Source organism: Bos mutus, chromosome 24 (assembly GCF_027580195.1).
Source record: "Bos mutus isolate GX-2022 chromosome 24, NWIPB_WYAK_1.1, whole genome shotgun sequence".
NCBI classification, from domain to species: Eukaryota; Metazoa; Chordata; class Mammalia; order Artiodactyla; family Bovidae; genus Bos; species Bos mutus.
Genome location: NC_091640.1, coordinates 2,346,931 through 2,373,784, shown reverse-complemented (window position 1 = coordinate 2,373,784; position 26,854 = coordinate 2,346,931). Strand labels below are relative to the sequence as shown.

Here is a 26,854-nt window from a genome sequence, read left to right as displayed (position 1 = left end):
GGAAAGATTGAAGGCAGGAGGAGAAGGGAACAACATAGGATGAGATGGTTGGATGGCATCACTGACTCAATGGACATGGGTTTGGGTAAACTCCGGGAGTTGGTGATGGACAGGGAGACCTAGCGTGCTGAAGTCCATGGGGTTGCAAAGAGTTAGACATGACTGAACGACTGGATAACAGCAGCAGCCCTGGGGGAGAGCCCCTTCTAGGGTGCATGACTGATACTAATGTCCTCGACCCACCTGGACCTCTGAGGGGAGGGGCTGGACTGGCTGGGTCTCCATCCTGTCTCCTCTGGGAACCTGCACCCTCAGAGTTGGAGTTTCTTCCCTCCCTTCCCCCACTCCCTCTGCTCTTTTATGGAGACCATTGTGCTCTTTTTTGGATGTGGGGATCCTTGTCTTTTTTCTTGTTTATGTCAATTTTTTTTTCCAGGGTGCTTTTTGAATTTAAAAATTTAAGTGCACAAAATAGATGTGGTTCAGTTCCTATTTTAAATCAATGTTATGGTATTTAATTATTTTCCTATGAAATGCCTGTGCTTGACATCAAATTCAAAAGGCACTGAAAAGGTCACGGGGAGATGGGTAGGCTCCCTGGGCACCACCCAGCTGCCACCCTGCCTGCGGGTGAGCTTCTAGCCTCTGTCTTCCTCAAAACAGCCTGGGCTCATTGCAGCCATTGCCCAAGTTCACTCCCTTCCTCCTCCTTTTTGTGTTTATGTAAATGCTGCCACACTCTGGATATGGCTCTGCTTCTTGCTCTGTCACTGAACCGGGAGTCCTGGAGAGGGCGTCCCTGAGGACACGCTGTCCTGGTCAGCGGGGACCCAGCCCCGCATCACAGCGTCACTCTCCCCAGGTGACCAGGCTCCTGCCCGTGACCCTGTGACCTGTTATGACTGACGCTGCCTTAATCCTTGCTTGCTTGCTCAACGTTGCACAAGACACATTTCTGGAGGCTGAATGAGTCAAACTGTAATCTTTTAAAGACAGTGCCTAACTTGGCTTCTGGCCAGACCATGGGCAGCCGGCCTCGCTGAGCTCCCCTCCCTGCTGCTTCACTCTCTGGGCTCCATGCACACTTCACATTGCTATCTTTCAGATCATCCCTTCCGCCTGACCTGGGGGTTCAGGCCCTCACGGAGCTCCACCCAACGTCAGTGGCTTCCCTGCCTCCAGTCCCATTCTTGTGTCCCCCCTCCCCCCATCCTGTAGAGCTGAGCTGGTCTCTACTGTAGACCAATATGCCCCATCCCTGTCTCCCCACCAACACTGTAAACTGTTTGAGGATGGGGCCTTGCCTGATAAATCTTTCTAGCCCCAAACCCAGCACAGTGCCTGGTCCCCCACAAGTGCTGGAGAGAAAACTTCAATTTTATGCTTTTTAAGAGTAGCTTGAGGGCAGGAGGACAAGGGGACAACGACAGAGGATGAGATGGTTGGATGACATCACTGACTCGATGGACATGAGTTTGAGCAAGCTCTGGGAGTTGGTGATGGACAGGGAAGCCTAGCGTGCAGCAATCCATGGGGTCACAAAGAGTTGGACACGACTGAGTGACTGAACTGAACTGAAGACTAGCTTTAAATGGCTAAGTTCTGTTTTAGCAGAGGGAGCCAAAGGTAACGTAGTATGCATTTTTTCATATCTACCTATTTATTTTTAGAAGAGAGTAAAACCTGGAACAGAAAGAATTTTGTGATAGATTCTTTCATCAGCTATAAATTCTTGTTACCTGTGCTGGTTTCACGTGTCCCTTCTATGCTGGTACCAATACCAGGTGTGTGCTGTGCTAAGTCATCTCAGTCATGGCCACCCCTTTGTGACCCTATGGACGGTAGCCCGCCAGGCTCCTCTGTCCATGGGATCCTCTGGGCAAGAATACTGGGGTGGGTTGCCATTTCTCCTCCAGGATATCTTCCCCACCCAGGGTTGGAACTCGAATCTCTCCTGCATTGGCTGGTGGGTTCTTTACCACTAGCGCCATCTGGGAAACCCAGCAATATCATATCCTTCACTAACTACAAAATAATAAGCTTTATTGGAGAAGTGGTTAATTCAATACAATTTAGCTGTTACTATAAATCGTTGTGGATATTTTTCCCCACGTTTTAAAATCAGGATGCTCCTGCAAAATCAATGATGTCTTCTAACTAGAATGGACAGTGTTTTCCTTCTCGGTAAAACTCAGTAAAACAGTGCTGAGGGTCAGGGAGGATGGTTCAGAGGAAAAGCTTGATATTTCAGGCAAATTACTGTGCTTTCAGTGAATAGAGGCTTATGATATGGTCACACAGCTTCCTCACATCCATGGGTGAGGCTGGAGTGGCATCGTGCTGAAGAGATGCTTCGTGTCTCACACCATGCCTCACGAAGCCTCTGGGCTGTGGTAACAGGGCGCCCTTCCATCAGAGCGCCCACAGGTGCAGCCCCCGGTGCCGGCGGTGATACAGGCAGGACCAGGGAGGCACCTCCCCCTCCGCCCCCACCTTCTCCCTTCTCCTACCAACCCTCTACTTGAGTAAACATCTCTCCCCCACACCATGGAGCACGAGGGTGTGTGGAAAGTACATGCTGCCCTGGGAAATTTACTGACTAATTTCTGTCCAAAGAAAAGAACTTGTTTCTGAGACCTGATACTGCTGCTATTCGTGAGTATAAAAAACATCCCTATAAAGAACACATTTTCAATAAGTGAAATGTCCATGCATGACACAAAGAAAATAAAGGCGATGTGCCTCAAATGGGATGAAATTTTCATGATAAAGAAGAGCTTCCTGTAAGTTATAAAATGTGATAAAGGGCTCAACCTATAAGAGGGTCAGGCCCAGGACACGGAGACCCCAAGTGTCCTTGTCCCAGTGCGTCCTGATTCCTAAATTGTGTCCATGACTGTAAATCTCTGAGTGTGTGTCAAGCTGTTAGGACTCCTTGTAATATTTGTGGCGGTTTTCCCTTCCATCAGTCTAACAGTGTAAGAATGCACTTACTTTCCCCTGTGAATTTTAGGGGAAAATACAAGCAAAACTCCCATAATCATCAAGGAGATTCATTATTCAGCAGTCTTGGCACAATGTTCGTCGTAACGGAAGCAGTTTGCTGTGCCTGCCAACATCGTGTCCAATTCCCTGGCAGCAGACCCCATCCTTTCAGTGCATCGCTGTCATTTTTAGAGATTTTCTTCTACTTGGTACAGCTACTGACACACACATGCAATTATGGAGGAAAAGCTGCCTTTTGTCAGTCCAGCCTTTTTATAAGACTGATAGTCTCAGGGTGGCAATTTTAGGAGGAATGACCCAGAGGATAAGTTGCTGATCATTATAGAAACTTCTGACAAATAACAAGAAAGCTCTGGGGGAGGGGTAAAAAAACCCCACTACAGGCACATTTTTTAAAAGTTAAAAAGTTTACAAAAGTTCTGATTCAAACTAGAAAACACATATCAGGAGAGGAAAGGTGTTGAGACATTTAAAAAGTGACATTCTAAACTGCAAAACCAGGTAAATGTTAGACTTGGAGACATGGTCCAGTATAGATTGCTTAAAAAAAAAAAAAAGAAGTGAGAACTGGTTTTGAGAAGTGTGAAGTACCTTAAAAAAAGACATTTCCTGAACTGCCATGACACTTGAGTGGGCATCATGGGTTTAGATTCAGGGGAAGTCTTATCTGGTTTTATTTCCTCAATTCTCTTCTCATTCACTCATCAATTCCCATGAGGATCTCGTCGCAGGAGCTGAGAATGTGAGGAATGTGAAGTCATGGGCCTCCGTGGGGAGCTCCCATGTTGTAGACAAAACTCAAAAAGAAAACCAGAGAACCATCCAGCCAGTCCCTATCAGATCAGCCCCATTTAAACTGGTCCTGGGTGGGGTGAGCCAGCTTGCTGAGTGAGCATCACGCTTACTTTTTCTGAGATACCCTAGGAAAAACGTATGGCGTGATCCACCACACTCAGTTCCTCGGATGTTGAGCAAGGTAAGTTTCACTGGTCACTCCCCCGCCCCCATGATGCTGCCTCCGTATCTTAGGCTTGACTGATGTCACCATCTTAAACAGAAAGAAGAAAGCCGGCAGAGATTTCATTACAGGTTCAGCAGCAGCACATTCACCACACTCCACGTCCACGTTTCAGCCTCTCAGGCTTGCCTGACAGAACACAGCCTGGTTGGACCCACAGAGCTCTGGGTACCAGTCACCATCCAGCATTATAACCCTCATCAGAGAAATATCAGGGTGCCACACACATCTTTGACCTTAGTCATCATGGAAGGGGTGTTGTTTTTATTGTTTGGTCACTAAGTCGTGTCTGACTCCTTCTGACCTCATAGACTGCAGCACGCCCGGCTCCTCTGTCCTCCACTATCTCCCAGAGCTTGCTCAAATTCATGACCATTGAGTCAGTGATGCCATCCAACCATCTCGCCCTCCACCACCCCCTTCTCCTATTACCTTGTCTTTCCCAGCATCAGGGTCTTTTCCAATGAGTCGGGTCTTGATTGTACCAAATCATGATTTGCACAAAAGCTAAGAACCGGGTCTCTGAGGACCATTTCTTGTACCTGAATCCAGCCCCCTCACCCCCAAGATGGGTAACTTTGGAAAACAATTGAAGTTCTCTCTACTTCATTTGCTCAAGTGTGGAAGGAACATCATAATGCAGAGGTTTCTAGCTGTGTGATTAGGAAATTCCTGTGAACTGAGGACTTTTTAAAATATTCTTGTTCCATCAGAGGAAAGGTAGAGAAGACTTCCTATAACATTGGGGTGATAATTCCCAGAGACAGAAAGAGTGATGGCAACAAGGGAGCATCTTTGCACACTGTCTTCCGCTGGGGTCACTGATCTCACACGCGCTTTCTGACATGAGCCTTCTTCCCACTCTTTCTCCCTGGATATCGAGCCAGGGCCTCAAGCAGAGGGTGGACGCAGCTCCAGGGTCAAAGAAGGCAGAGCGTCCCTGGTGGGAATCCTGAGGGGCTGACTCACATCCCCGGAGCTGGAATGTCACCCCTCTCCAGGGTGGTCACCCTCTGACACCCCTGAGCTGCCCGTGACTCCCAGGAGTCAGTGTGGGCTTGGCTACTGGGCCAGGATCACCTGGCCAGGATCACCCAAGATACCCAGGCCCAGGATCACCTTTGGGTGACCCTGGGGGTCACCCAGGACACCCCCAGCCTAGGATCCTCCCAGGAAGGTGCTCTGCTGGTAGAGAGAGGAGCCTGTGGAGCTGCGACCTGCGGAGAGGGTTGGGCGGGCACCTGGGGCGGAGGCCAGGGCGCTAGCCAGGCAGGCCCAGGCTCCAGAAACACTGTGTTTTCAAGGAAAATTGAAGACTCTCTAAGGGAAACTCTCTCTCTCTCTGTTTCAAGAAGCAAATCATTCCTTTCACACTCAGAATAAATTGAGGCCCTGTAGGGCTGGCTGTGTAAGTGTTTAGCTTCAGTTCCCATTGTCTGCTCTCAGTCACTTCGCAGAGACCTCAGCTGCCAGCAGAGAGGGCAAGGGAAGCGAGGAAACCATCCGGCCGACGACCAGTCAGCCAGGGTGGTGTGGGCGCTTCAGGGACCGAGTGTGGTGGGGTGGGGGATCGCATCTACAGGTGTTTTCTGTGGGTGAGAAAGTCTGTGTGTTCCTTCTGGCTTCCCTGGGGGCTCAGTCAGTAAAGGATCCACCTGCAATGCAGGAGACTGGGGTTTGATCCCTGGGTTGGGAAGATCCCTTGCAGAAGGAAATGGCCACCCACTCCAGCGTTCTTGCCTGGAGAATCCCATGAACAGAGGAGCCTGGCGGGCTACAGTCCATGAGGTGCAAAGAGTTAGACTTGGCGACTAAACCACCACCATATATATGTTCCTGTTACTTAAGTCTGGTGATAAACGTTGTTTGAAACCATTAAAGTACTAAAGTACAAGCACCAGAAAAAATAATGTGTGTGTTTGTATACATGTGTGTGTCTGAGTGTGTGTGTGCCTGTGAGTATGGATGTGTAAGTGTATATTGTTTGTAAACTATTAAGACGTATATAAAATACTTCTGATTACTCTGCACTTATTACTCAGCATTTTTGGTTTATTTCTTAAAATAAACAAGGATCATAGTCTTATTCTTGCTCTTGGCTGGATTTGGACAAGTAACAGAAGATACCAGCAAAACACTGAAAGCTTACGGATCAAAGTAAAGAATGGGAAGAAAAATGAAAACTGCTTACTTGGGTAATAAAATGGTGCAGCTGCTGTGGGAGAGTCGGCTGGCCCCTCAGAAGCAGAGTTACTTATTTGACTCAGCACGTGCGTCCTCTGTATACACCCAGGACAAATGAAAACATATATCCAGGCAAACACACACACACACACGTTCACAGCATCACGATTCACAATCCCAACAGGTGGGAACAACCCAAATGTCCACCAACCAATGAATGGATAAGTAAAACATGCCATTTTCCTACAGTGGAATATTATTCAGTAATAAAAAGGGATGACGTACTGACACGTGCTACAACACGGATGAGCCTTGAAAACATTGTCAGTGAAAGACGTGAGACACACACACACACACGTGTTGTATGATTACATACATAAGACATGTCCAGAATAGACAAATCCATAGGGACTGAAAGCACATTATGGTGGCCTGGGGCTGGGGGGTGGGGGTGGGGGATGGCTAGAGTGATTAACTGGAATAGATTTATGACTAAAGGCACAAAAATGCTTCCTACTCAATACTGTGGACTCCAGAGGAAAAGAATTACGACTCTCAATGGGATGAGACTTCAAATCCAAGGCCCCTTTTCTAGATTTGTCTGGAAAACATAAGAAGAATTTTTGATAATATGAGTATATGAAAAATCTAGGATTTTTAAAAGTTAAGACGCTATATGAGAAAAAAGAAAACCTATGTCCACACTAAAACTTGTCTGTGAGTTTTTGTTTTTAGTGGTTGTTATTTATAGTAGCCAAAAACGTGGAAACAACCCAACTGTCCATCAATGGATGAACGGGTACACAAAATGTGAAATATCCATACAAAAGATATTATTTGACCTTAAAAACAATGACACAGGCTCCAATATGGACGACCATTGAAAATGTCATACTACCTGAAAGGAGCCAGAGAGAAAAGACCACGTATTAAATGGTTACATTCAGACATTCAGACAGAGTGTCCAGAGTACAGAAATCTAGAAGCAGCGATCACTTACGGCTAGAGGCCAGGAGGCTGGGGGGATGTGACATCTGAAGAGTACAATTCTTTTCTGAGGTGATGAACAGGTTCTAAAATCAACTGCTGTGAGAGTCCCATGCATCTACGACTAAACTAAAAAAATCACTGAATTGTACAGATTATACAGGTGAATTGTACGGCATGTGCATCACATCTCAATAGAGATATTTTAGAAAGCGTAAATGCTTAGTTTGCAGGCAGTTTAAGTGAAACACCAGCATCACTGAAAGGAATTCAGCACTGCACGTCTGAGGCGCTTGCGGGCCCTATTATCTTGGATTAGGAAATGATCCTTGTACTACTTACTTTTAAAGCCACCGTCTCTGGAAGACCATTTAGTAGCATAATTACGATTGCAGTGTTCTGTAAATAAGCCACGCGAAGAAAGGAGCTCAGGACTTTATTTCATCACTGACTTTCAGAAGTCAGAGCAACATAAATCTTCACGAGTGTCACAGTAAAACTGTCTATCGAGGCCTGTTATGTAACTGGACATTCTAACATCTATTTTCGGAATGCAAATATCCTGCTGTTTATTTCTGTAAGTCACTGCTCTATTCAGCAGGTTAAGTAGAATAAGAAGGATGCCGACACAGGAAGGGCATGGGGTGGGGGGAGAGGGAAGTGGGTCTTAGTGGAGCTCTTTTACTGAAAGAGTTTGATGGTTGGGTGACTCGAAAGTGTAATTAAAATGCACTTAAAGCTAATTCACAGAAGGACATTCATTTAGCTCAAACGGATATTCTACATTACTGGAAACAGAATAAGGTAATGGAAAATTCTGACTTTCTTCATCTGAAGGTGAATTCACGTCCTTTAGTTTTGTAGAACGAAAACCTCTCCTACCTACTGTCCTGGAACTTGTTGCTCTGAGCCTGCACGTGGGTATTCAACTGCTTCCTTGATGCAGACAGGACGACAAGCAGAAGGCTAGTCCTGGAAGATGCGTCTTCGCTCAAAGGACAAACATGCTGATGTACCAGGTTCCAACTATTTTTCTGAATGTAAGCCTCACCTCTCCCTCCTCTGTTTCCTCCTTCCACACAAAATGGGCATAATGACACCACGTAGTTCCTGGATTATCCTGAACACGAAATAGTCCATATGTGTCGTGACTGTAACAGAATCTGACCCTCAGCTAGTACGGTCACTGCATGACTTCATCACTACTGATTTTACTATATGCATTTTCTGTTTTTTTCCCCACATTTTAGTAAAGGTGGAAATAAAATCTTTGTAAGTAAAAATCAGGCTTTAATGTACCTGTTAATGCAATAAGATTGAGAAACAAAAGGAAGAGAGATTTCACAGACAACTCGGATTGCGCCTGTGTTCTGGTTCCCTTGCTCAAAAGGAACGCACTTGTTTTGCAAAATGGAATTGCCACTTGCCTCTGCGGTGCTTTTCTTCCTAGCTGAGTTCCGTATGCACGATCACCCAGGCGGATCCCCAAAACAGAGAACCTGCTCAGACTCGCTCCAGGAATCAGAGGAACAGTCAGGCCGAAGCTGGTTTCCACCCGATCAAGAGCAAGATGAGTCACCTGAACTTGGTTAAGAAACCAAGTGCTCTCAAGAACTTGATGCACACAGATGGCGGATGCCGATCACCAAGACCACCGGGATCAGTTCCTCGCTCCATCTAGGGCGTGTGCTTGACAGTCTCTGCAAATGCACATTCAGGTATTTCCAGCAAAAGTAAGGGCCCCTGCAGGGTCTGAAGTTCACTACCAAGGTCAGCTTGGATGCCTCCCCCTGACCAGACTGCACCCAAGCCGACCCTGGGGTGAAGCGCCACTGACTTGCTGGCTGTGCCAGTGCCCGGGGGCCCGGGAGGTGCGGGCACAGGCGGGCTGGTCTTCATTCCCACAAGGTGTGCATTGCAGGGTGGAGGGGAGCCAGCCAGGGAAAGAGAATGAACCCAGGGGTGTGGGTGCACACCAGTTCGAGGGGCACACGATGAGTAGCTGGAAGAGGGGGTCCGCAGCAAGGGCGGAGGGTGGGGGGAGTGGCAGGTGCAGGTTGGGGGGACAGGGGCTGGGGGCCAGGCCCCGGGTGTGCTGGCAAGGACACTCTGCAGACTGAGTCTGAAAGAGGCATTATCTCACCAACACACTCAAAAACATTTTATTTTTAAATTCTGAGATGCTGTTTTTTTGTGATTTAGTGCAGCTAGGAGAAGGTCAAGAGTGAACACACACATCTGTGAATAGCCCGGGCTGCAGCCACCCTCACTCTCCAAGGGGAATTAGAGTAATTAACAACTTGCCTTATTTATTCACTCACGACTTACATTTGGTTACATATGATGTGTGCAACAGCATAATTTAGGATGCAGTAAATAAGAGACTTTGTTTTTCAAGTATCAAAAGTCACGGAAACAATAATGAAGTTTATCTACACTTCTGTGTAACCACATGAAAATTAAATTAACGTGCATATCAAATCTCAATTAGGACTATCGTGTGTTAGACTTGTCTGAGTGCAGAGCTCGGGCTGAGCCTGAGAAGATGTTCACACAGCTGCCGATGGGTATTTTGCAGTTTGGAGGCTGGTGGACGAAAAAATGTCCCCCACCCTCACACACACACACACACACACACACACACACACACAAAGATAAATTTTCATTAATGTATTCCGGTCTCTAAAATCTCTCAAATTTAAGCTTTAAAGTCACATTGCTTTAGTCATGAGTGAAAAGGACAGGAAGCATCACTTTGAAATCTGGATTTTTAGGTTTTGTTTCATTTAAAACATTGTAAGAGTGTTTGATTAATTTTTTAAAAAGCTTTTCCTTAATAACAAAGCAAGTGCAGAGTTTTTCATATGACACACTTTTCACTGTCAGAGTTGGAAATAAACTTGTCCTCAAAGATAAAATAACACGGTGGCCTTTCTGAAATTACCTGGCAGGTCGTCAGAAACAGCAGCTCGGGAGCTGCCTGTGGGCAACCCAAGTGGCGAGCCCTAAAGAGACTGGGGATTAAAACCATGTACCACCCAGGCCCGCTCTCCAGCCGGTCCACCCGGACCCCCTAAAGGAGGTGCTCAGTACACTCCCCATTCCTGGGAAATCTAACTCTTCCACCCTCTTCATGCTTGAATTCAAGTCACTAACAATTCATGAAATCTTATCTGCAGTGCCATGCTTGCAACTACGTTCTCAATCCAATGCAAACCCCAAACCAAACCTGAACACGATTTTCAGGTCAAGTGTATCCATCTTGAGCTCAAATACTTCCCCAACTTAAAAGAAAACAAACGATTCACTGATGTCAGCATTGCCTCAGCTTGTTCTGCGCTGCGTGTCTGATGACGGGCCAATGTCTCTGGCCTCCTCGCCCCCTCCCGTCAGTTCTCAGAAATGATTCAGTGTCACAGACGCAGGAACACAGGAGTCAGGGGCCAGGACAGGGAGGGAAGGAACGCGGAAGGAATGCCTGTGAGACCAGCTGTAAACAAGACGGTCAACAGGTGCGTCATAGGTCACTGGGCTCCAGACCCTGTGTGATCAGCTGCTGGGGGCCCAAGAACTTGACTGAGAAGAGAAGGCTCATGGCAGGCTGGGGGGTTGGGGCTGAACGGCGGGCTGCTCTGCTGTAGTTTCATCCAGAGGACAGGTTTATTGTCACGTTGTTTATAGTTAATGACGGGTGTTCAATGTGTCACTTTTCTTAATAGTTTTCCAGTTTCTTTTCCATTTAGGCGTGTGTGTGTCTGTGTGTGTCTGTGTGTGTGTGTGTGTGTGTTGAGGGCAGGGCAAGGTGGAGGAGGTGCAATACAGAATCTATGATCCATCTCAGAAATGTCTGACAAAGTGTCACTTCTACTGAACGACTCTTGTGGCCCAAAGTCAGCTCTTTGCAAATTTGTTCATGGTTTCTGATAAAAACTAAGTTTGCTCAACCCTAATAAGCCCTATGGTAGGGTGACAGGACACAAAAGATGTGCACTGCAGGGGACTCCACGCCCCTGGTGTTTCAAGCCCTAAACCCTCAGCTGGGGGCCTCAGGTCCCCTCAGGGCCCTTGCTTAGCAGGTGAGCAGAGAAGGTCCGTCTAGTCAAGGCTATGGTTTTTCCAGTGGTCATGTATGGATGTGAGAGTTGGGCTATAAACAAAGCTGAGCGCAGAAGAATTGATGCTTTTGAACTGTGGTGTTGGAGAAGACTCTTGAGAGTCCCTTGGACTGCAAGGAGATCCAACCAGTTTATCCTAAAAGAGATCAGTCCTAGGTGTTCATTGGAAGGACTGACGCTGAAGCTGAAACTCCAATCCTTTGGCCACCTCATGCGAAGAGCTGACTCATTAGAAAAGCCCTTGATTCTGGGAAAGATTGAGGGCAGGAGGAGAAGGGGACGACAGAGGATGAGAGGGGCCCCGGGCAGGGGTCCCGAGGCCATCCTGGGAGGCGGGCTGGCCTGGGGCCGAGCGAGGGTGGAGTGCAGCCAGGTGGGGTCATGAATCAGGGCTGCTAAGCTGCCTCCTTCGGGTTTATGCTCCCCGGGGCACCACCTCGTCACTGCCTCATTATTTTTATGAGGGCTGTTGAGGGGGCGGTTTGCTTGCTAATGACACCCGTGTCTCACTCCTCACTCAGGTCTGTTTGTGAGGCCCATGGCTGCTCGACTGACAAAGGTGTACATGTTCTGAGCTTTTCAGAGGCAACAAAATGCTCCCTCACAGTCCTTACAAATCAGAATCAAGCATAGGCTTGTGCTCGGCACCCAAGAGATGTGACAACAGACTGTCTTCAATCCCCTTGGAGAGCAGGTGGGTGCTGACCCCGCACGTCTGGGGCCCGGCTGTTAAGTGAGAGCTCAGGAAGTCTCGGCAAGGCTGTGCTCTCCTGCTGCTGAGAAGGGCTGCCTCTCAAACGTGACGCTCACCACCCTCCTCGGGGACACCGCTGTCCCTCGGGGCCCAGAGGACAGCTGGGAGCCTACACCCCCTTCAGAGGCGGCCCTGGGTCCTTCAGTGCTGATTTCACAAGCTTAGCCTGGACCAGGTCTTTCATTTTACACTCCTGTGGTCCCTCCTCAAGTCAGATACAGATCCCATGCTCATTTCTCCACGACTTGAATCAGAGACTATTGATCACTTACAGATTTTGGAAGGCCTCCTTGAAAGGGCGCGTTTTCTACATGATTTTATTTCTCTTTTCAAGAGCTCACTGAAGTTCTAGCACCAAGCAAGTCAGGCGGTCAGGCTTCTACAGGAAGTGCAGGAAACGCAGAAGCAGTTAGACTCATGGATGCTGTTTGCCATGTGTGACTCCCAGTCCTGCAGCAGGCGGCCCCCTTGGGCGGGAACGGGGAACCCTCACGGCCGAGGTCCGCGGCTGGAGCTCACGGCGCTGACCTCTGCAGCTGTTGGTACTTATGAGGGTGTGTTTTCAGAGGACTTTACCTTCTGAACTCCATATTCACTGCTGTACGAAATCGTATGACTTTGAGAGAGGCCCTGGTGTTTGTCATTGACAAGAAGGAGCTGATGTGAGTCTGCCAGGTTCTGGGGACGCTGGAACTAAGGGTAGGTGTGTCAAGCACAGTGGGACCACACTGCCCCTTGAGACATGCGGATCTTAAAATCTAAGTCCTTTCAACATCAGTAACATTAAAGATTTGGTTCTTGGGTTGTACCAACCACATTTCATGTGCTTCTCAGCCTGCGTGTCACGTGACTGCCCGCCGGGTGGCTGGGGTGCAGGGCAGCAGCTCCTGCAGGTCTGCACAGCGAGGAACCAACGCGAGCAGCTACTGGACAGCGCGCTGTCTGCCCACCGGGAGGTGGTTTGTGAAGTGAAGTGTTGGTCGCTCAGTCATGTCTGACTCTTTGCAACCCCATGGACTGTAGCCCGCCAGGCTCCTCTCTCCATGGGATTCTCCAGGCAGGAATACTGGAGTGGGTAGCCACTCTCTTCTCCAGGGGATCCTTCCAATCCAGAGATTGAACCTGGGTCTCCCGCATTGCTGGCAGACTCTTAACCATGTGAGCCACCAGGAAAGCCTGGAAGGTGGTTTAATGCTCCACCGTTGAGGTGAAGGGGGATTCTTGATGGGTGCACGTGTGTGTGTGACACAGATGGGCATACCAATGGAGACAGAGGGAGACAGACAGACAGACGAAGGACTCTGGGACTGTTGAAGACAGATTCGAGTGCAACTGTGCCCGCATCTCACAGTCTAAGGCTTTACTAGACGCTGACCAAGTGTTTCCACATATCTGAGTATCAGACTAGACTGGTGAATGTCTTCAGGGAAATACTTTCTATTTTTCTGCCCTCTAAATCTTAAAACATCTCTTATTTAGCTTAGTAACTACTTGAGATTTCCAAAAATAATTATTCAATTCTCACCTAAGACAATAGAATTACCCGAATACGGGTCTGACAGTCGCCAACACAGAGCAATGACTCCCTGCTCAAAGGCACGGCAGCCCTGTCATGTGGGTCTGGGCGACCCGACCAGATAGAAGACAGTCTTAGCAAACCCGCTTCCTGTGCTGTGCAGTAGTCATGGCGACGGTGGTCGGTTCAGGAGGAACCACAGGAGGAAGCCTGACGTGGGGATAAAGCACCCTGGCTTTGGGGTTTAAAGGCCCCACTTGTGCTGTCTTCGGGGCAGGCGGCGGGGAGGATATCCTGCCCTGGGGATGGGACCCTCAGGTGAACAGTGTCGGTCTGGAGCTGGCAGTGTGTGCGGGAGGAGCACTGGATCCCCCCAAGAGCAGCACCGGGAGGGGCAAGGACACACACATCCTCGAGCGGAGCCTCAGGGCTCTTAGTTTCCGTGTGGGTGGAGAAAGGACGGCAGGGACCCAGCAGCAAGTGACAGCTTCAAGTAGAAAGCTTCTTCCTCTGGAGGCCGGGGTGGCAAGTACGGGGCCTCCTGCATCAGAGAGACCACTGACGGCACCCCACACCTGGGGCAAGATGATGCTGGATCACGGTTCTGTAGAGGAATACACTGAGGCACAAACACCCGGGGGCAGAAGCCCGTCCCACAGCGCGGATGTCAGCCGGTTTGCAGGAAAGGTATTTTCCTGGCAAATCTACATTTTCATCTCCGCGGTGGGGAGGGCTGAGCTGCTTGGTGCTCCTGAATGTATTTGCAAACTCCACCTCTCACTTCTCAGAGTGGTGCTGGCACAGCATCCCAGGGGCTCATCAGACAGTGGGGTTTGGTGATTAAATATCGAATGGCTTCCCCAGGGCTATGATTATCCCTGGAGGGGCGGCCAGCATGCTCTGGGCTTGGAGGAACAGCTCAAAGAGCTAATCAGTTTAACTGGAAACACAAAACAGACTAACCAGTTACTCCCTGCTGTAAAATTCCGACAGGCATCTGAATTCCGCAATTGCTCTCGACCTTGTTTCTCAGCATGGTATCTTTTTTCTTAAGTTGATTAAATGGAAAAATCCAGAAACATGGCTGGGCACCTTTGGGGAACTTTTGTGTGCCAGATACCACTGCCAGGAATAGTAAGAAGGTCCCACAGGTGAAGAGCAGGCTTTCAAAATTATTATTGTTAGATTTTCCAGAGTTGGAATGGATCAACAATTGATTTCATCATTTTGGAAAATGTGTGGGAATGCCAGATAAAGTGCTCTTTATTTCTCACATTTCCTGGTTATAATGCTTCTAACTGGGCCTCCCTGGTGGCTCAGGGGTAAAGAATCCACCTGCCAACTCAGGAGACTCAGGTTTGATCCCTGGGTTGGGAAGATCCCCTGGAGGAGGAAATGGCAACCCACTGCAGTATTCTTGCCTGGGAAATCCCATGAACAGAGGAACCTGGCAGGCTGCATTCCATGGGGTCACAAGAGCTGGACACGACTTAGCAACTGAAGAACAACAATGCTTGTAAACTAGAGAACAGCCTCACTAGCTTCATATGAGAAAAAGACATAATGAGATCTTAGAGCTCCTTCTTCAAGTTGATCCCCACGTGGACTGGGGTTAATTCCAAAAAGAAAGTTAAACAAAGCTTAAGACCCACGGGGGAGAGACTGCCTGTGGTCAGAGCAACCCTGGATGGGACGGCAGAGCAGCCTCAGGGACTAGCCCGGACCTGAGCACCAGTGGGCTCTGCAGAGGGTCAAGCGGGCTGGCTCTGATTGCGCCCGTTCCCCAGGGCCCAGAGGGGCCCCGGGCTGCCCGGCCCAGCCTTCCCAAGGGGTAGACGGTGCTATTTTTAGCTTGAGGAACTGGTTTTTCCTCCTGGAGTCTCTGCAGGCAGGGCCGCTGAGAACTGTGTGTCCCCGGGGACAGGTCACCGGCTGAGTACTTCCCCAGTTCTGCCAAACGACCTTGTAAATACGCTCCGCCCGAGAAAGAGCCGATGAGTTAGCGAAGGGGGCTTTCTGGAAACCAAGTCCCGCAGGACATGCAGGAAAACAAGGACCCCAAGGTGAGTAGGTGGCCTTCCTGCCTGAAGGCCTCTGGTCCCCCTGGAGGACGGGTCTCCCCCCGCCAGCCTCACTCTGCTCCTGATGGGCCAGGAGGGTGCTCACAGCCACCTCGCTGCTGGAGGGGAGCCTGCCACACGCGGACACGTGAGGCTGGAACAGGGAGAGAAAGGCCGGAGCCCCTTCCCTCATGAGCTCCTCCCTGCATCCTGGTGCAGCTTCATCAGGAGAGAGGAGCCAGTGAGCCAAGAGTGGGGTGCCACGGGGAGGAGCCTGGGGGCAGAGGTTGCGTGCTCCTGGCAGGGAGCCCCCGGGGGTGGCGGTGGGTGCCTGGTATGGGACGGGGTCGCCACACGGAGCCCCTGCCTCCCGTGCCCAGCACAGGCCTGCAGGCCACGAAGGCAGCCTGCGGGGGCCTGTGGACGTGGGGCCGATGGTGGAGGCGACGCGGTGGGGAGAGGGGGCGGCAAAGAAGCCAGAGCTGGGAGGATGCATGGGCTGACTCTCCTTGCAGCCCCCTGCCTGCTAACGGGTCAACAACTGCTCCCAGGACAAGCTCTCATCGGTCCATTGTCTTGTAAGTGAAAAGAAAGCCTCCCAGAATGACTGCAGAAACATGCAGGATGGTAAACAGCAGGGCATGAGCACGTGTAATCTTTTCTGTTCTAAGCTGAAATGCTAAGTAACAGCACAGACCACTCCCTAAAAGGCTTCAGACATTTTCTATCAAGTTACAAAAAATTAAAAGAAGAGTCATGTACAGATGTGAGAGCTGGACCATAAAGAAAGCTGAGCACCAAAGAATTGATGTTTTCGAACTGTGGTGTCGGAGAAGACTCTTAGAGTCCCTTGGACAGCAAGGAGATCCAACCAGTCCATTCTAAAGGAAATCAGTCCTGAATACTCACTGGAAGGAATGATGTTAAAGCTCCCAACATTTTGGCCACCTGATGCAAAGAGCCAACTCGTTGGAAAAGACCCCGATGCTGGGAAAGAGTGAAGGCAGGAGGAGAAGGGGACGACAGAGGATGAAATGGTTGGATGGCATCACCGACTCAATGGGCATGAGTTTGAGTAAGCTCTGGGAGATGGTGAAGGACAGGGAAGACTGGTGTGCTGCAGTCTGTGGGGTCGCAAAGAGTCCAACCTGACTTAGCGACTGAACAACAGCAAAGAAGAGGACTGTTCCATGTAACAGCGTCCCATAGAAGCCATTGGTCTAAAACGACTGAATTTTTTTTTTTTTAATTATCAGAATGTTAAAATTTAGCTTTCAGATAACAAAAGCCTAAGTATGGGCTCTCCTGTTGGTCAGAAATCTGACTTTGGTAAAAATTAAACCAATGAGAAGGATGTTTTGGTGTTTTACAATGTCCAACAACAGGAAAGAAACTGCAAGCCACAGAGGCTTTTAGAAGCAGACTTGCAAATCAGTTGCTCTGAGCCTCAAAATACCAGGTGTTAACAGGATGGGGCTCTCTTGAGAAGAGCTGCTTTTCCACTTTCACTCTCAGCGGGGCCTCTGTGCTCCTGGGGCAGACACCGCCCAGACCCATCTTCACAGTAACTGAACATTCAGAGTCACCACATCTTCACAGGGAGAGCATCAGTAAGGCAGTTCTCGCGCGAGTTACACGAAATACCAGGAGTCCCCAGTCGGTATCCACTCCGACCGTTTACACACTGAGAACACGGGTCCTGCTTTCAGCAGGGAGGGGAGAATCCCAAACCAACAACACTGTAGAAACATAAACCCCTTCTAGTTGCCTTGGGCCTGAAATCATTAGAAAGAAACACCATGACATTGTTTTAGATAAAGCAATGTTTTCTCTCAAGTGTTTGAAACACTTTATAAAATATGAACAAAAATAGTTATGTAATCACATATTTACATGCATGCTGCTGCTACTGCTGCTAAGTCGCTTCAGTCGTGTCCGACTCTGTGCGACCCCAGAGACGGCATGGCATGGAAGCAAATTATGGAAAATTACCCACTCGGCTGATACAGAAATGTTTGAGTCCAAATATAGATCTGAGAAGCAACCATGGCAGAAAGTTCATTATTCTTAAGTGAAACCTGACTACACACCCTTGGCAAAGAGGGGTGGGGGTTGCAGCATGACGTAACTTAATCCAGTGGACGTTTATGAAGCGCTTCTGTGCGCATGCGGGTCCATCCTCAGCATCATGACGTTCTGTGAACTGTCCCTAGTCTTGAGTTAAAGGACCAAAGACATGGGAGAATTAACCTTTCCCTCCTACAAAGGAGGGGGAAGCACACACACATCAGGACTATTTCCTCATAATCTGAAATGGTTCCTCGGTGGATAGAGGTGCCCTGGTAATGGGTCATCGGTTTGAGGGGCTCAGTCACTCTGGGGACCCAGAGGTCATCCCTAGAGGCTCCTCACCACACAGGGAAACCAATGCCTGTGGAATGAGGTGGAGAATGGGAAATCTGAGCCTAAAAATCCACAGAGGATTCATTCTGAGTCGCTGGAGGGATTCCAACGGTTTTTACTTGCATTTTTTCCTGTTTGTTCTCCTGCATCTTCCAAACACCCTAAACAACAGTGTGGAAAGGGACGTGGGGGCAGGTGCCCCCGGACGACCAGCCACAGTGAGACTGCAGCGGGCCTGGCGTCCTGGCCCAGGAATTCGGGTCCTGGTCTGTGTGCAGGACTAGCATTCTCAGACCTAGAAGTTTCCAGGGAAGGAAGGTAACAAGCCAGTGGCTTTAGGGGAAAACCCTGGCGGCCACAGGGCGTATGAGCACCTGAAGGATTGGGAGTGGCTCACTCCTTACCTTATTGCCCTTCTCGGCACCGAAGTCCCGCTTCCCTGCATGGTTCCCCATCCTGAGCCTCGAGTCTTCAGATGCTGAAAGAAAAGAGAGGCCGTTAGCCTTGGAACTGGTACTTTCAGAGTTTCCAACATGGTTTTTCAATCAGAACAACAATCCCGTTCCGAATGCGACATCTGTTTCTGAAGAGAGAAAACGAAAGCCCCCAAACTCAAGGGGCACCTGAAGTCTCCGAGGGAGCATCGCTGTCTTCCAATCCCTGGCAAAAATCCAGACCCAGATTCTGTGCAGGGACAACGCACGGTTCAGCGAGTTTCCTTGTCCAGGAAGATCTCTAGCGCGCTCACAGACCGTGCACAAGTCCAGACCAACAGAATCACACTTCACGCCCGGTGACGTAAGGAGACGGACAGACGTGGGGAGGAGCTGCGGACGCTCCACAGACACCCATAGGACGCTTGCGGCTTTGAGAATCCCGCGAGCCCGGAAACAGCAGACCCGACCAAGGGCCACTTATCAGACAAGCACCCCAAGGATCTGCAGAATTTGCAGGAAGATACTGCTGCTGCTGTCGCTTCAGTCGTGTCCGACTCTGTGAGACCCCATAGACGGCAGCCCACCAAGCTCCGCTGTCCCTGGGATTCTCCAGGCAAGAACACTGGAGTGGGTTGCCATTTCCTTCTCCAATGCATGAAAGTGAAAAGTGAAAGTGAAGTCGCTCAGTCATGTCCGACTCTTCGCGACCCCATGGACTGCAGCCCACCAGGCTCCTCCGTCCATGGGATTTTCCAGGCAAGAGTACTGGAGTGGGGTGCCATTGACAAAACTGGAACGGCTTCAGTGCAGAAACCAAGGGGTTTCCGATGCCCATGGATAAAGATTTGCCCAAGCAAATTCTAGAGGACATGTACATAATTTCAAGAAGCAAGCTGCAAATGCAAGAGTTTGGGTCCCGTTAATGTGCACCTTAAAAACAGAAGTTTCATAAACATTCTTGAAAAACATCTGCTTTTCTTTTCCAGGTACTTGCAACCTCAAATGAAGCAGCACAAAAATACAGCACAGGAAGAGCTGGCAGGCAGCTGAGTTTTCTCTGAAAGGATACCTGGACCAGAAAGTCTTGGCTCTATCTGACAGGGGTCTCTGCAAACCTGTGTACAGGGGCTCTGTGAGAGGGCTGCCAGGACACGCAGGTGAGCAAGGAAGGCCGATGGAGACAGTCATGAAGCCTAGCAGCAAAACCTGGGTCATCCTTTCCTTGATTTCCTGTGCTTGTTTGGTACCCAGACAGGGGCATCTCCACTAGCCCCTGATCCAAGCCTTGCAAAGCCCCCTTTGTTCAGGACCCCCACAGCTGTCTGCCCCCCATGTACTTCTCTTCACCACTACAGACCACCTAAAATGGAGCCACCACAGATTCCAAACCAAAAGCACCTAACACATATATTGTAAAAATTTCAGATAAAATAAATCATATCTTCTCCAAGTCTGGTGGGTTTCTGCTTATTGTTCCTGAGAATGCTTTATAAGCAGCAAGAGACTTGAAAGGTTGTTAGCTGCTATGGTTGGTTTTGCTTCTAAGGTCCTGAGTTAACCAAAAACCAAAATGAAATAAGTATACAAAAAACCCTGGAGAGTGTAGCTTTCCTATATCCCCCTAGCTGGCCAGTGGTAAAATTAGGACTCAAATTAGATACCTGAATGAGCTTCGATGCTCGCTCAGGCAGTTCTTGGTATCAAACTCCAATGATATTTCTTTGTCTGGTTCTTGAATTTTCCTTTAGAAAATGTGGAGGTTAAAATACATCAAAGTACAGAAAGGAGAGGGAATCTTAGGTTTTCTACAAATAATGACTTCTTCATTTAGAAATCTGATTGATGGGGGCTTGGTTGAATCATCTAGGATCTCAAAGACATTGAGTTTCAACCTTGAAACCCAACAGTCCACATTCAGAGGCGACACGATTCATCAAATCAACATCAACCAGAAACAACATGAAATGAAGGTCACAGCTTTGGAACATGAAAAGAACGCACACAGACCTCACCCACCAATCCCTGTGCTGCAAAAGCAAACACTTGCCTTGAAACTTGGAAGATAAAGTTGTATTAAAAAAAAAAAAAACATATGTGCCTCATTTGTGTTTTCTTGCCCAGACTTTTGCAGCAAATGTACTGTTTTTCTCCCCCAGAAAGGTACTCAACTGAAGAATTCAGCAAAACTCATTCCACACAGGTCCCTCATCCTGCTCGCATCCCTGGACCTGCAGGAACCACGAGGACCACTTGGTCCTGGCTCAGGTGACCAGTGTTGACCATTGCAAAGTTCAATCATCATGTTGCTTTGTTCAGTCGCTAAGTTGTGTCTGACTCTTTGGGACCCCATGGACTGCAGCCCACCAGGCTTCCCTGTCCCTCACCATCTCAAACTTTTGAACAGGCGTTTGCTCAAACTCATGTCCATTGTGTCAGTGATGCCATCCAACCATCTCATCCTCTGTCACCCTCATTGTGTGATGATTCAAAGAACACGTGAGGACTAGCTTCCAGCTGAACAAGGAACAGTGCTCCTTGAAAAGCAACAAAATGAACTGTCCTCTAAACATGGGGAGGGTTTCTAAAATATTTCATACACCCAATGAAAGGCAAGTTTCGTTCCTGCAAAGACACTCTTTAGAGAAGCGTGTCAGTGTCAGTATCTGAACTTCCCCAAAGCCTCCCGCATCACTGGGTGTCTCCTTGGTGACTGTGAAGGCTGTTGGATGCTTTTCCCCAGGTTGACTGGTGAGAAAGGGGGCAGCAGCGTCTGACAGTGTCGCCTCCTGTGTATGGGGAGCAGTGGGTGGTCGCCGGGGTCAGCACAGACAGCCAAGTCCCTGCAGAGTGGAAACCCTTCCTGTCTTCATATTTTTTAGGTGGAACCCAGGGCAGATCTTTCAAGATCTGAATTTCAGATTAAGTGCTGAACTTCAAATGACGTAGATCCAAGTGGGGACAGCCTGCTCTGGTAAATCAAAGCCAGGGCTCTAGTGGCGATAAAAACACTGCTGACTTAGAGGAACCACACGAATGCGTCACGTATAAAGACATACGCGTGGAAATGTGCTTTAAATGTGTGTGTTTACCTGGTGGCTACAGTTAAGAGCACTGTAATGGAGACAGGCGGACCTCGCTTTATTGAGCTTTGCTTTATTGCTCTTTGTGGCTGCTGCATTTTTTATAAATTGAAGGTTTGTGGAAACTCTGCATTGTCAGATGATGGTTGGCATTTTTTAGCAATGAAGTATTTTTAAATTTAAAAAATGATGCTTTTAAAAAATAAATAAAATGGATGTTTTTAAAAATGCAAGTTGACCTTTGCAGATAATTTCAGTATTCTATTGTCCACCTTCCCAATTCACTTACATGGATCACCCCCAAAAAGCCACTATGGGGGTCGTCTCACTGGGGAAATGGGGTCTGAGGCACACAAGGTAGTTTGCTTGCTGAGACGGGCACAAGCAGGAAGGAGGGGACTCGCCTTTGCCTCCTTGGGGCCCGAACTGCAGTTGGAGCGCAGGACTGTGTGTTCTGTGTGCAGGATGACGGTCTGAACCCCAGGAGTAGAGCTGGGGTCATTCTGAACTTCCAGCTCTTCGTGCTGCCACGCAGGGTCGTGAGTATCGATAACCAGCATGGTACATGTAATACACAAAATACCATGCATCGAACATCTGCGCATCCATTTCTCTGTTTAACAAATAACAGCTGGTGTATTTGATGGGAGATGGATAAGTTAGGAGGCTGACATTAACAGATACTCACTGCCACATACAAAGTAGACAGAGGGCAAGGGCCTGTTGTATAGCACGGATAACTTTATTCAATACATATCTTTTGGCTACATCATGCAGCTTGTGGGATCTTTGTTCCCCGACCAGGTGTGGCGCCTGGGCCTCAATAGTGAAAGTGCAGAGGCTGCCAGGGAGTGCCCTCAAAATTCTGTAGTAACCTACAAGAAAAAAGAATCTGAAAAGGAATCTGTCTATATCTATATATCTGAATCATTGTGCTGTATACCTGAAACTAAAACATTGTAAACAACTATACTTCAATTATATCTAACTATATCTAAATTGTTATATATTTGCAACTATTCAATTTCTACAAATATAAAAGTGATAAAATATAAATATAAAAACTTTTTCAATTACATACAAATAGTTATTTCCAAAATAAAGAAAGAACAGAGTTGTATTTGAAACTAATCACAGGCAAAATAGTTAACTTCTTCTCCAGTTGGCAGCCTGGACTTTGGGGTTCCCCGCCCTGGCGCAGAGAACCGCCCACTGGCATCCATGTTCTCCCCTGGCAGCACCTCCTCCGGCCTCTGTCTTTCCCTCGCCTCCTCAGTCACCTCCCCTGCAGCTTTAGGCAAATCCTGACTCCCTGTCCCCTCCTTCCAGAACACAAACCTCAGGATTTAACCTAACAGGATACTGTGTGCGACGTGTCAGTATCGGGGGGCGGGGGGAAGCATTGCCTGTGGACACAGAGGAGCTGTTTTTGGACCAAACGCTCTGAAGCACAGCTGATCCAAGCATGAGACGCCCGCACTGCCCCTTGCTGACGGGAAGCTTCCTCCAGGCCGTGTGTTCTGACCAGAGCTTCATCACCCCTTGGAGCATAACTTTAGGTTGTCCTTGGGAGGACTGTCTGCGAAATACATTAATCAGTACTTTTAAAACTCAAGACTACTGGGCACAGAATAGAAAGAAACAAACATTCCAGGTCAGACTTCTGAGTGTGTACAGACTTCTCCCTCAGTCTCAGATGAACAGAAAGAGCATTTATGCATCATTTCCAATAGGCAGATTCTAGCCTTAAATGCACAATTCACACTGACAGGAAAAGCCATGTGACCATTCTTAGCTCAGGGTCCCTCATCAGCGGGGCCATCGGGACGTGAGGCGTGCGGCGCAGCCCTGACGGCGGCTTGTGGACCTGACTCCAGGTGACTGGGCCCCACCTGCTGGGGACAGAAGGAGGCGGGCTTACGGAGGCACCCCACAGGTGGTCTCCGTAACGCGCTGCAAAGAGCCATCTGCAGGCAGAAGAGCTGGACGTGTGAGGTCATCTCTATTCCATTCCATTTTTGCAATTAATCAAACAGAGAGAAAGAGGAAAATTCATGCAGAATGCCCTTGGAACTCAGGCCGGAAGCATCACTGGGTTATTAGGAAGCTTTTTGTGAAATAATATGAAAGGAACACGGTGGGAGGGGAAGAGGAGGGTCAGTGCTGGGAGCAGGGCGGACTCCAGGTGACAGCGGCTGCCCGTACTCCTTAGGTGCAAATTCAGGCCCACGTGAGATTTCTAAGCAGCCACTGGGATGACTGAGAATTTCCATAATGTTTTCATGACCATGAATGCTTGTGTTGTTGTGGTGGGAGTGGTGGCATGACTCCCCAGGGTGGGTGTTGACCGGTTGAGAAAACATCTTCCAGCCATCTAGCTGTCTACGATCACATACCTTCTGCAGAGCACTTGACATGGGCTCTCGCACGTGTGGATATCCACGCTGAAACTCTGAGGTCAGGGGAGAGAAAGGGGTGAGAAGCTCAGGAACCCAGAAGCGACGCTCCTGCTCGGTCCTAACCCTGACCTTCTCCATCACAGACAGCCCCGCACGGGACACGGTCCAGAGGCCAGACTGGGGGGTGATGGGGCGGGGTGGCAAGAAGAGAGAAGCAGGGGAGACTGAAACTCGGGGGAGGCTGCAGAACACCCAAAGGCTGAGCTGGTTGTTTCTAAAGTAACTCTGAGTGCATTTTCACAGGTGATGGGATTGTCATGAGATCATCGTCTCCATAGTTTCACTGAGGGAGAGACGAGGCCTCAGTCCAAAGTGTTCATCCATTTCTAGACTGTTCATCAACATGATAAAGAGAAGCCTTTGCCCTAATAAGTCACCTTGAGAAAACGGCTGAATTACACACCAGTTCGCGGTCCTCATGAATGCCTGTACGTGGATCCTCAAGCTTAATGAGGAAAATGACAGCATCTTTCTAATTTCCTGCCTAATATCTTGCAACAACAGCTGGTGAAAAGTATGTGCGAAGAATTATTTGGGTTTTAATTCCACGCCCGCCAATTCCTATTTACTGCAGAACTTAGAAATTTGGTTCTCTGAGCTCCCGATTTCTCATCTGTCAAAGCAGATCATAATACCTGCAGTGCATCTGTAGAGGATTCAATAAGGTAACAGACTCCAATTCCCTGGGCCCCTGACAGTCCATTGACAACATAACCACCCCTCCCCCTCCCTTAGAGAATGGCTTGTATGTTACATAAGATGGCGACAGCAGAATGAGACAAATAAGGAGTTAATTATGACCCCGAAGGGCCAATCATCCGCAGATATTTTAACTGTCAAAGTTCAACTTCCTTGTAATAAAGATGTTCAATGAATACATTGCCTCATAATCAGGAGACAGCCAAAGGCCATTTGTCTTTCTCAGCTGACTTGGGTGCAATTTTTCACGTACACTAGCTCAGAGTATTCACAGCTTTTCTCTGTCCTGTTTGCACTCGCATACGTGTGAATACTGACGGTATAAGCAACAGTAGGATGTCGTCTGCAGGGAGGGGCTGCAAAGGACCCAGAGGCTGAGGTCGCCTGGGATCACAGACGTGGGTCAGGTGTGAAACCGCAGAAGCACTGAATCCACAGTCAGGGTTTTAACATCTACCCACTGGAATCCGCATACAGCCGTCCCAGCCGGGAGAGGATTAACATGGGCTTTGGCAGCAGGATTAAAACCCCACCAGGGGGCTAACTTCTGCTCTCTCTGCTTTTCAACATCATTAAAGCAACGTTTTCAAAATTCCACATACTTTGGTATTAACCCTTAATGGAGTCCTAGCATTTTTGCTGTTGCTATTCGGTTGCTCAGTTGTGTCTGACTCTCTGTGACCACGTGGACTGTAGCACGCCAGGCTTCTCTGTCCTCCACTATCTCCTGGAGTTTGCTCAAATTCATGTCCACTGAGTCAATGATGCCATCCAACCATCTCATCCTGTGTCGCCCCCTTCTCCTCCTTACTTTCAATCTTTCCCAGCATCAGGGTCTTTCCCAGTGAGTTGGCTCTTCGCATCAGATGGCCAAAGTATCAGAGCCTCAGCTCCTTATTAGGCTTTCAGGCTTATGTAAAGTGATAACTTTACTGCTCTCACTACTGTCACACTGTGTGCCTAACCTCTGAGCTGATCCAGATGACTTGCAGCCCCTAGTTCCTGTGAACTACACGCTGAAGGGGCTTCGAGGTGCCCAAGGGGCACTGCATTTCCTTTCTGGGAGCCGCTGATGCGAGGCGGGGTGAACGCGCTGCAGAGCTGAAGGTGGGCCTTCTGCCTCCCACACCCCCTGCACCCGCCTGGCACCCCACAGGCGGCAGCTGCTGGCTTGCTCCCAGCCGCCCTTCTGTGCTGGGCACAGCCTGTCTTGGGGTGTGGACCTTGACAGACCACACAGATCCCAACCCCCTAAGAGGTGGGCGGAGGCTGCAAAGAGTCTGAACAACAGACAGTAGGCCTGCTCCTTTGACCTTTAAAGGAAAACCCAGAGAGCAAGTGTGAAAGAGCACGGAGCTCACACAGAAAATCAAAGGGCCTAACAGAGAAGAGTGAGATGAACTGAGGACTTCTATCCCGCTGGGGTCTGTCCTCCTCCTGCCCTCCCACCCGCATCCCTCTGCTTCCTCCCTCCACCAGGACTCCAGGGCTCATGCCTGCTTTCTGCAGACAATCATTTTTATTTCCCAGGTCAAAAACATTCCTGTAATACCTTGTGCTCAGAACACAGTAAACAGTTACCACCATCACCAGAACAACCATCCCAAGTAAACCCCCACACACTCCTGTGAACGAGACAAAACGAAAAAACCCATTTTAGGATGGGAACCGGGGCGGGATGCCCAGGAACGCATGATGCTGAACTCTGAGACCCTCGGGCTCCCCCCAAACTCCCTCACACCCTCAAGCTTCCAGCATGAGACCACCTGTGGTCTCGCATAGGAAGTGTCAGAAGAAACCAGCTTCTAGATTTGACGGGATGGGACACTTTGTGCTGGGTTATCACATAATATCCACAACTACTGATCACAGTCCCAGAGATGGTAAAGAATCTGCCTGCAATGCAGAAGACCCAGGTTCAATCCCTGGGTCGGGAAGATCCTCTGGAGAAGGAAGTGGCAAACCACTCCAGCATTCTTGCCTGGGAAATCCCATGGACAGAGGAGCCTGATGGGCTACAGTCTATGGTGTTGCAAGGAGTTGGCCATGACTGAGCAACTAACTCTCTATCTTCTCCAGGCTTATGAGATTTACACCAGGGACCAACAATGCCTGAAAGTTCTCAAAAACCATTAA

General features: G+C 48.8%; 1 protein-coding gene and 1 long non-coding RNA gene across 13 annotated transcripts in view; one reads left to right on the top strand and one right to left on the bottom strand.

The window, feature by feature from the left end:
• Nucleotides 1–26,854, bottom strand: part of MBP (myelin basic protein) — a 104,498-nt gene that overhangs the window by 61,844 nt on the left and 15,800 nt on the right. For 4 of the 6 annotated variants that reach the window (XM_070361786.1, XM_070361787.1, XM_070361788.1 and 1 more), the window contains exon 2: nt 18,448–18,521. In XM_070361786.1, coding sequence (XP_070217887.1) covers nt 18,448–18,521 — 74 coding nt within the window. Of the gene's footprint in view, nt 1–7,208; nt 7,451–7,537; nt 7,672–18,447; nt 18,522–26,854 lie in introns of those variants that run through there. The other 2 variants (XM_070361790.1, XM_014482819.2) reach the window with 2 other exon arrangements.
• LOC106701524 (uncharacterized) lies at nt 7,776–21,791 on the top strand. 7 transcript variants are annotated; one of them, XR_011462468.1, is made up of 4 exons: nt 7,776–8,913; nt 10,147–10,707; nt 11,832–15,643; nt 19,467–21,791. It is a non-coding gene; the product is annotated as an uncharacterized lncRNA (long non-coding RNA). The 7 variants fall into 7 exon arrangements; XR_011462469.1 differs by lacking the exon at nt 10,147–10,707 and having other exon boundaries at nt 7,786–8,913; nt 11,832–12,004; nt 12,399–15,643; XR_011462470.1 differs by lacking the exon at nt 10,147–10,707 and having other exon boundaries at nt 7,786–8,235; nt 8,646–8,913; nt 19,467–21,790.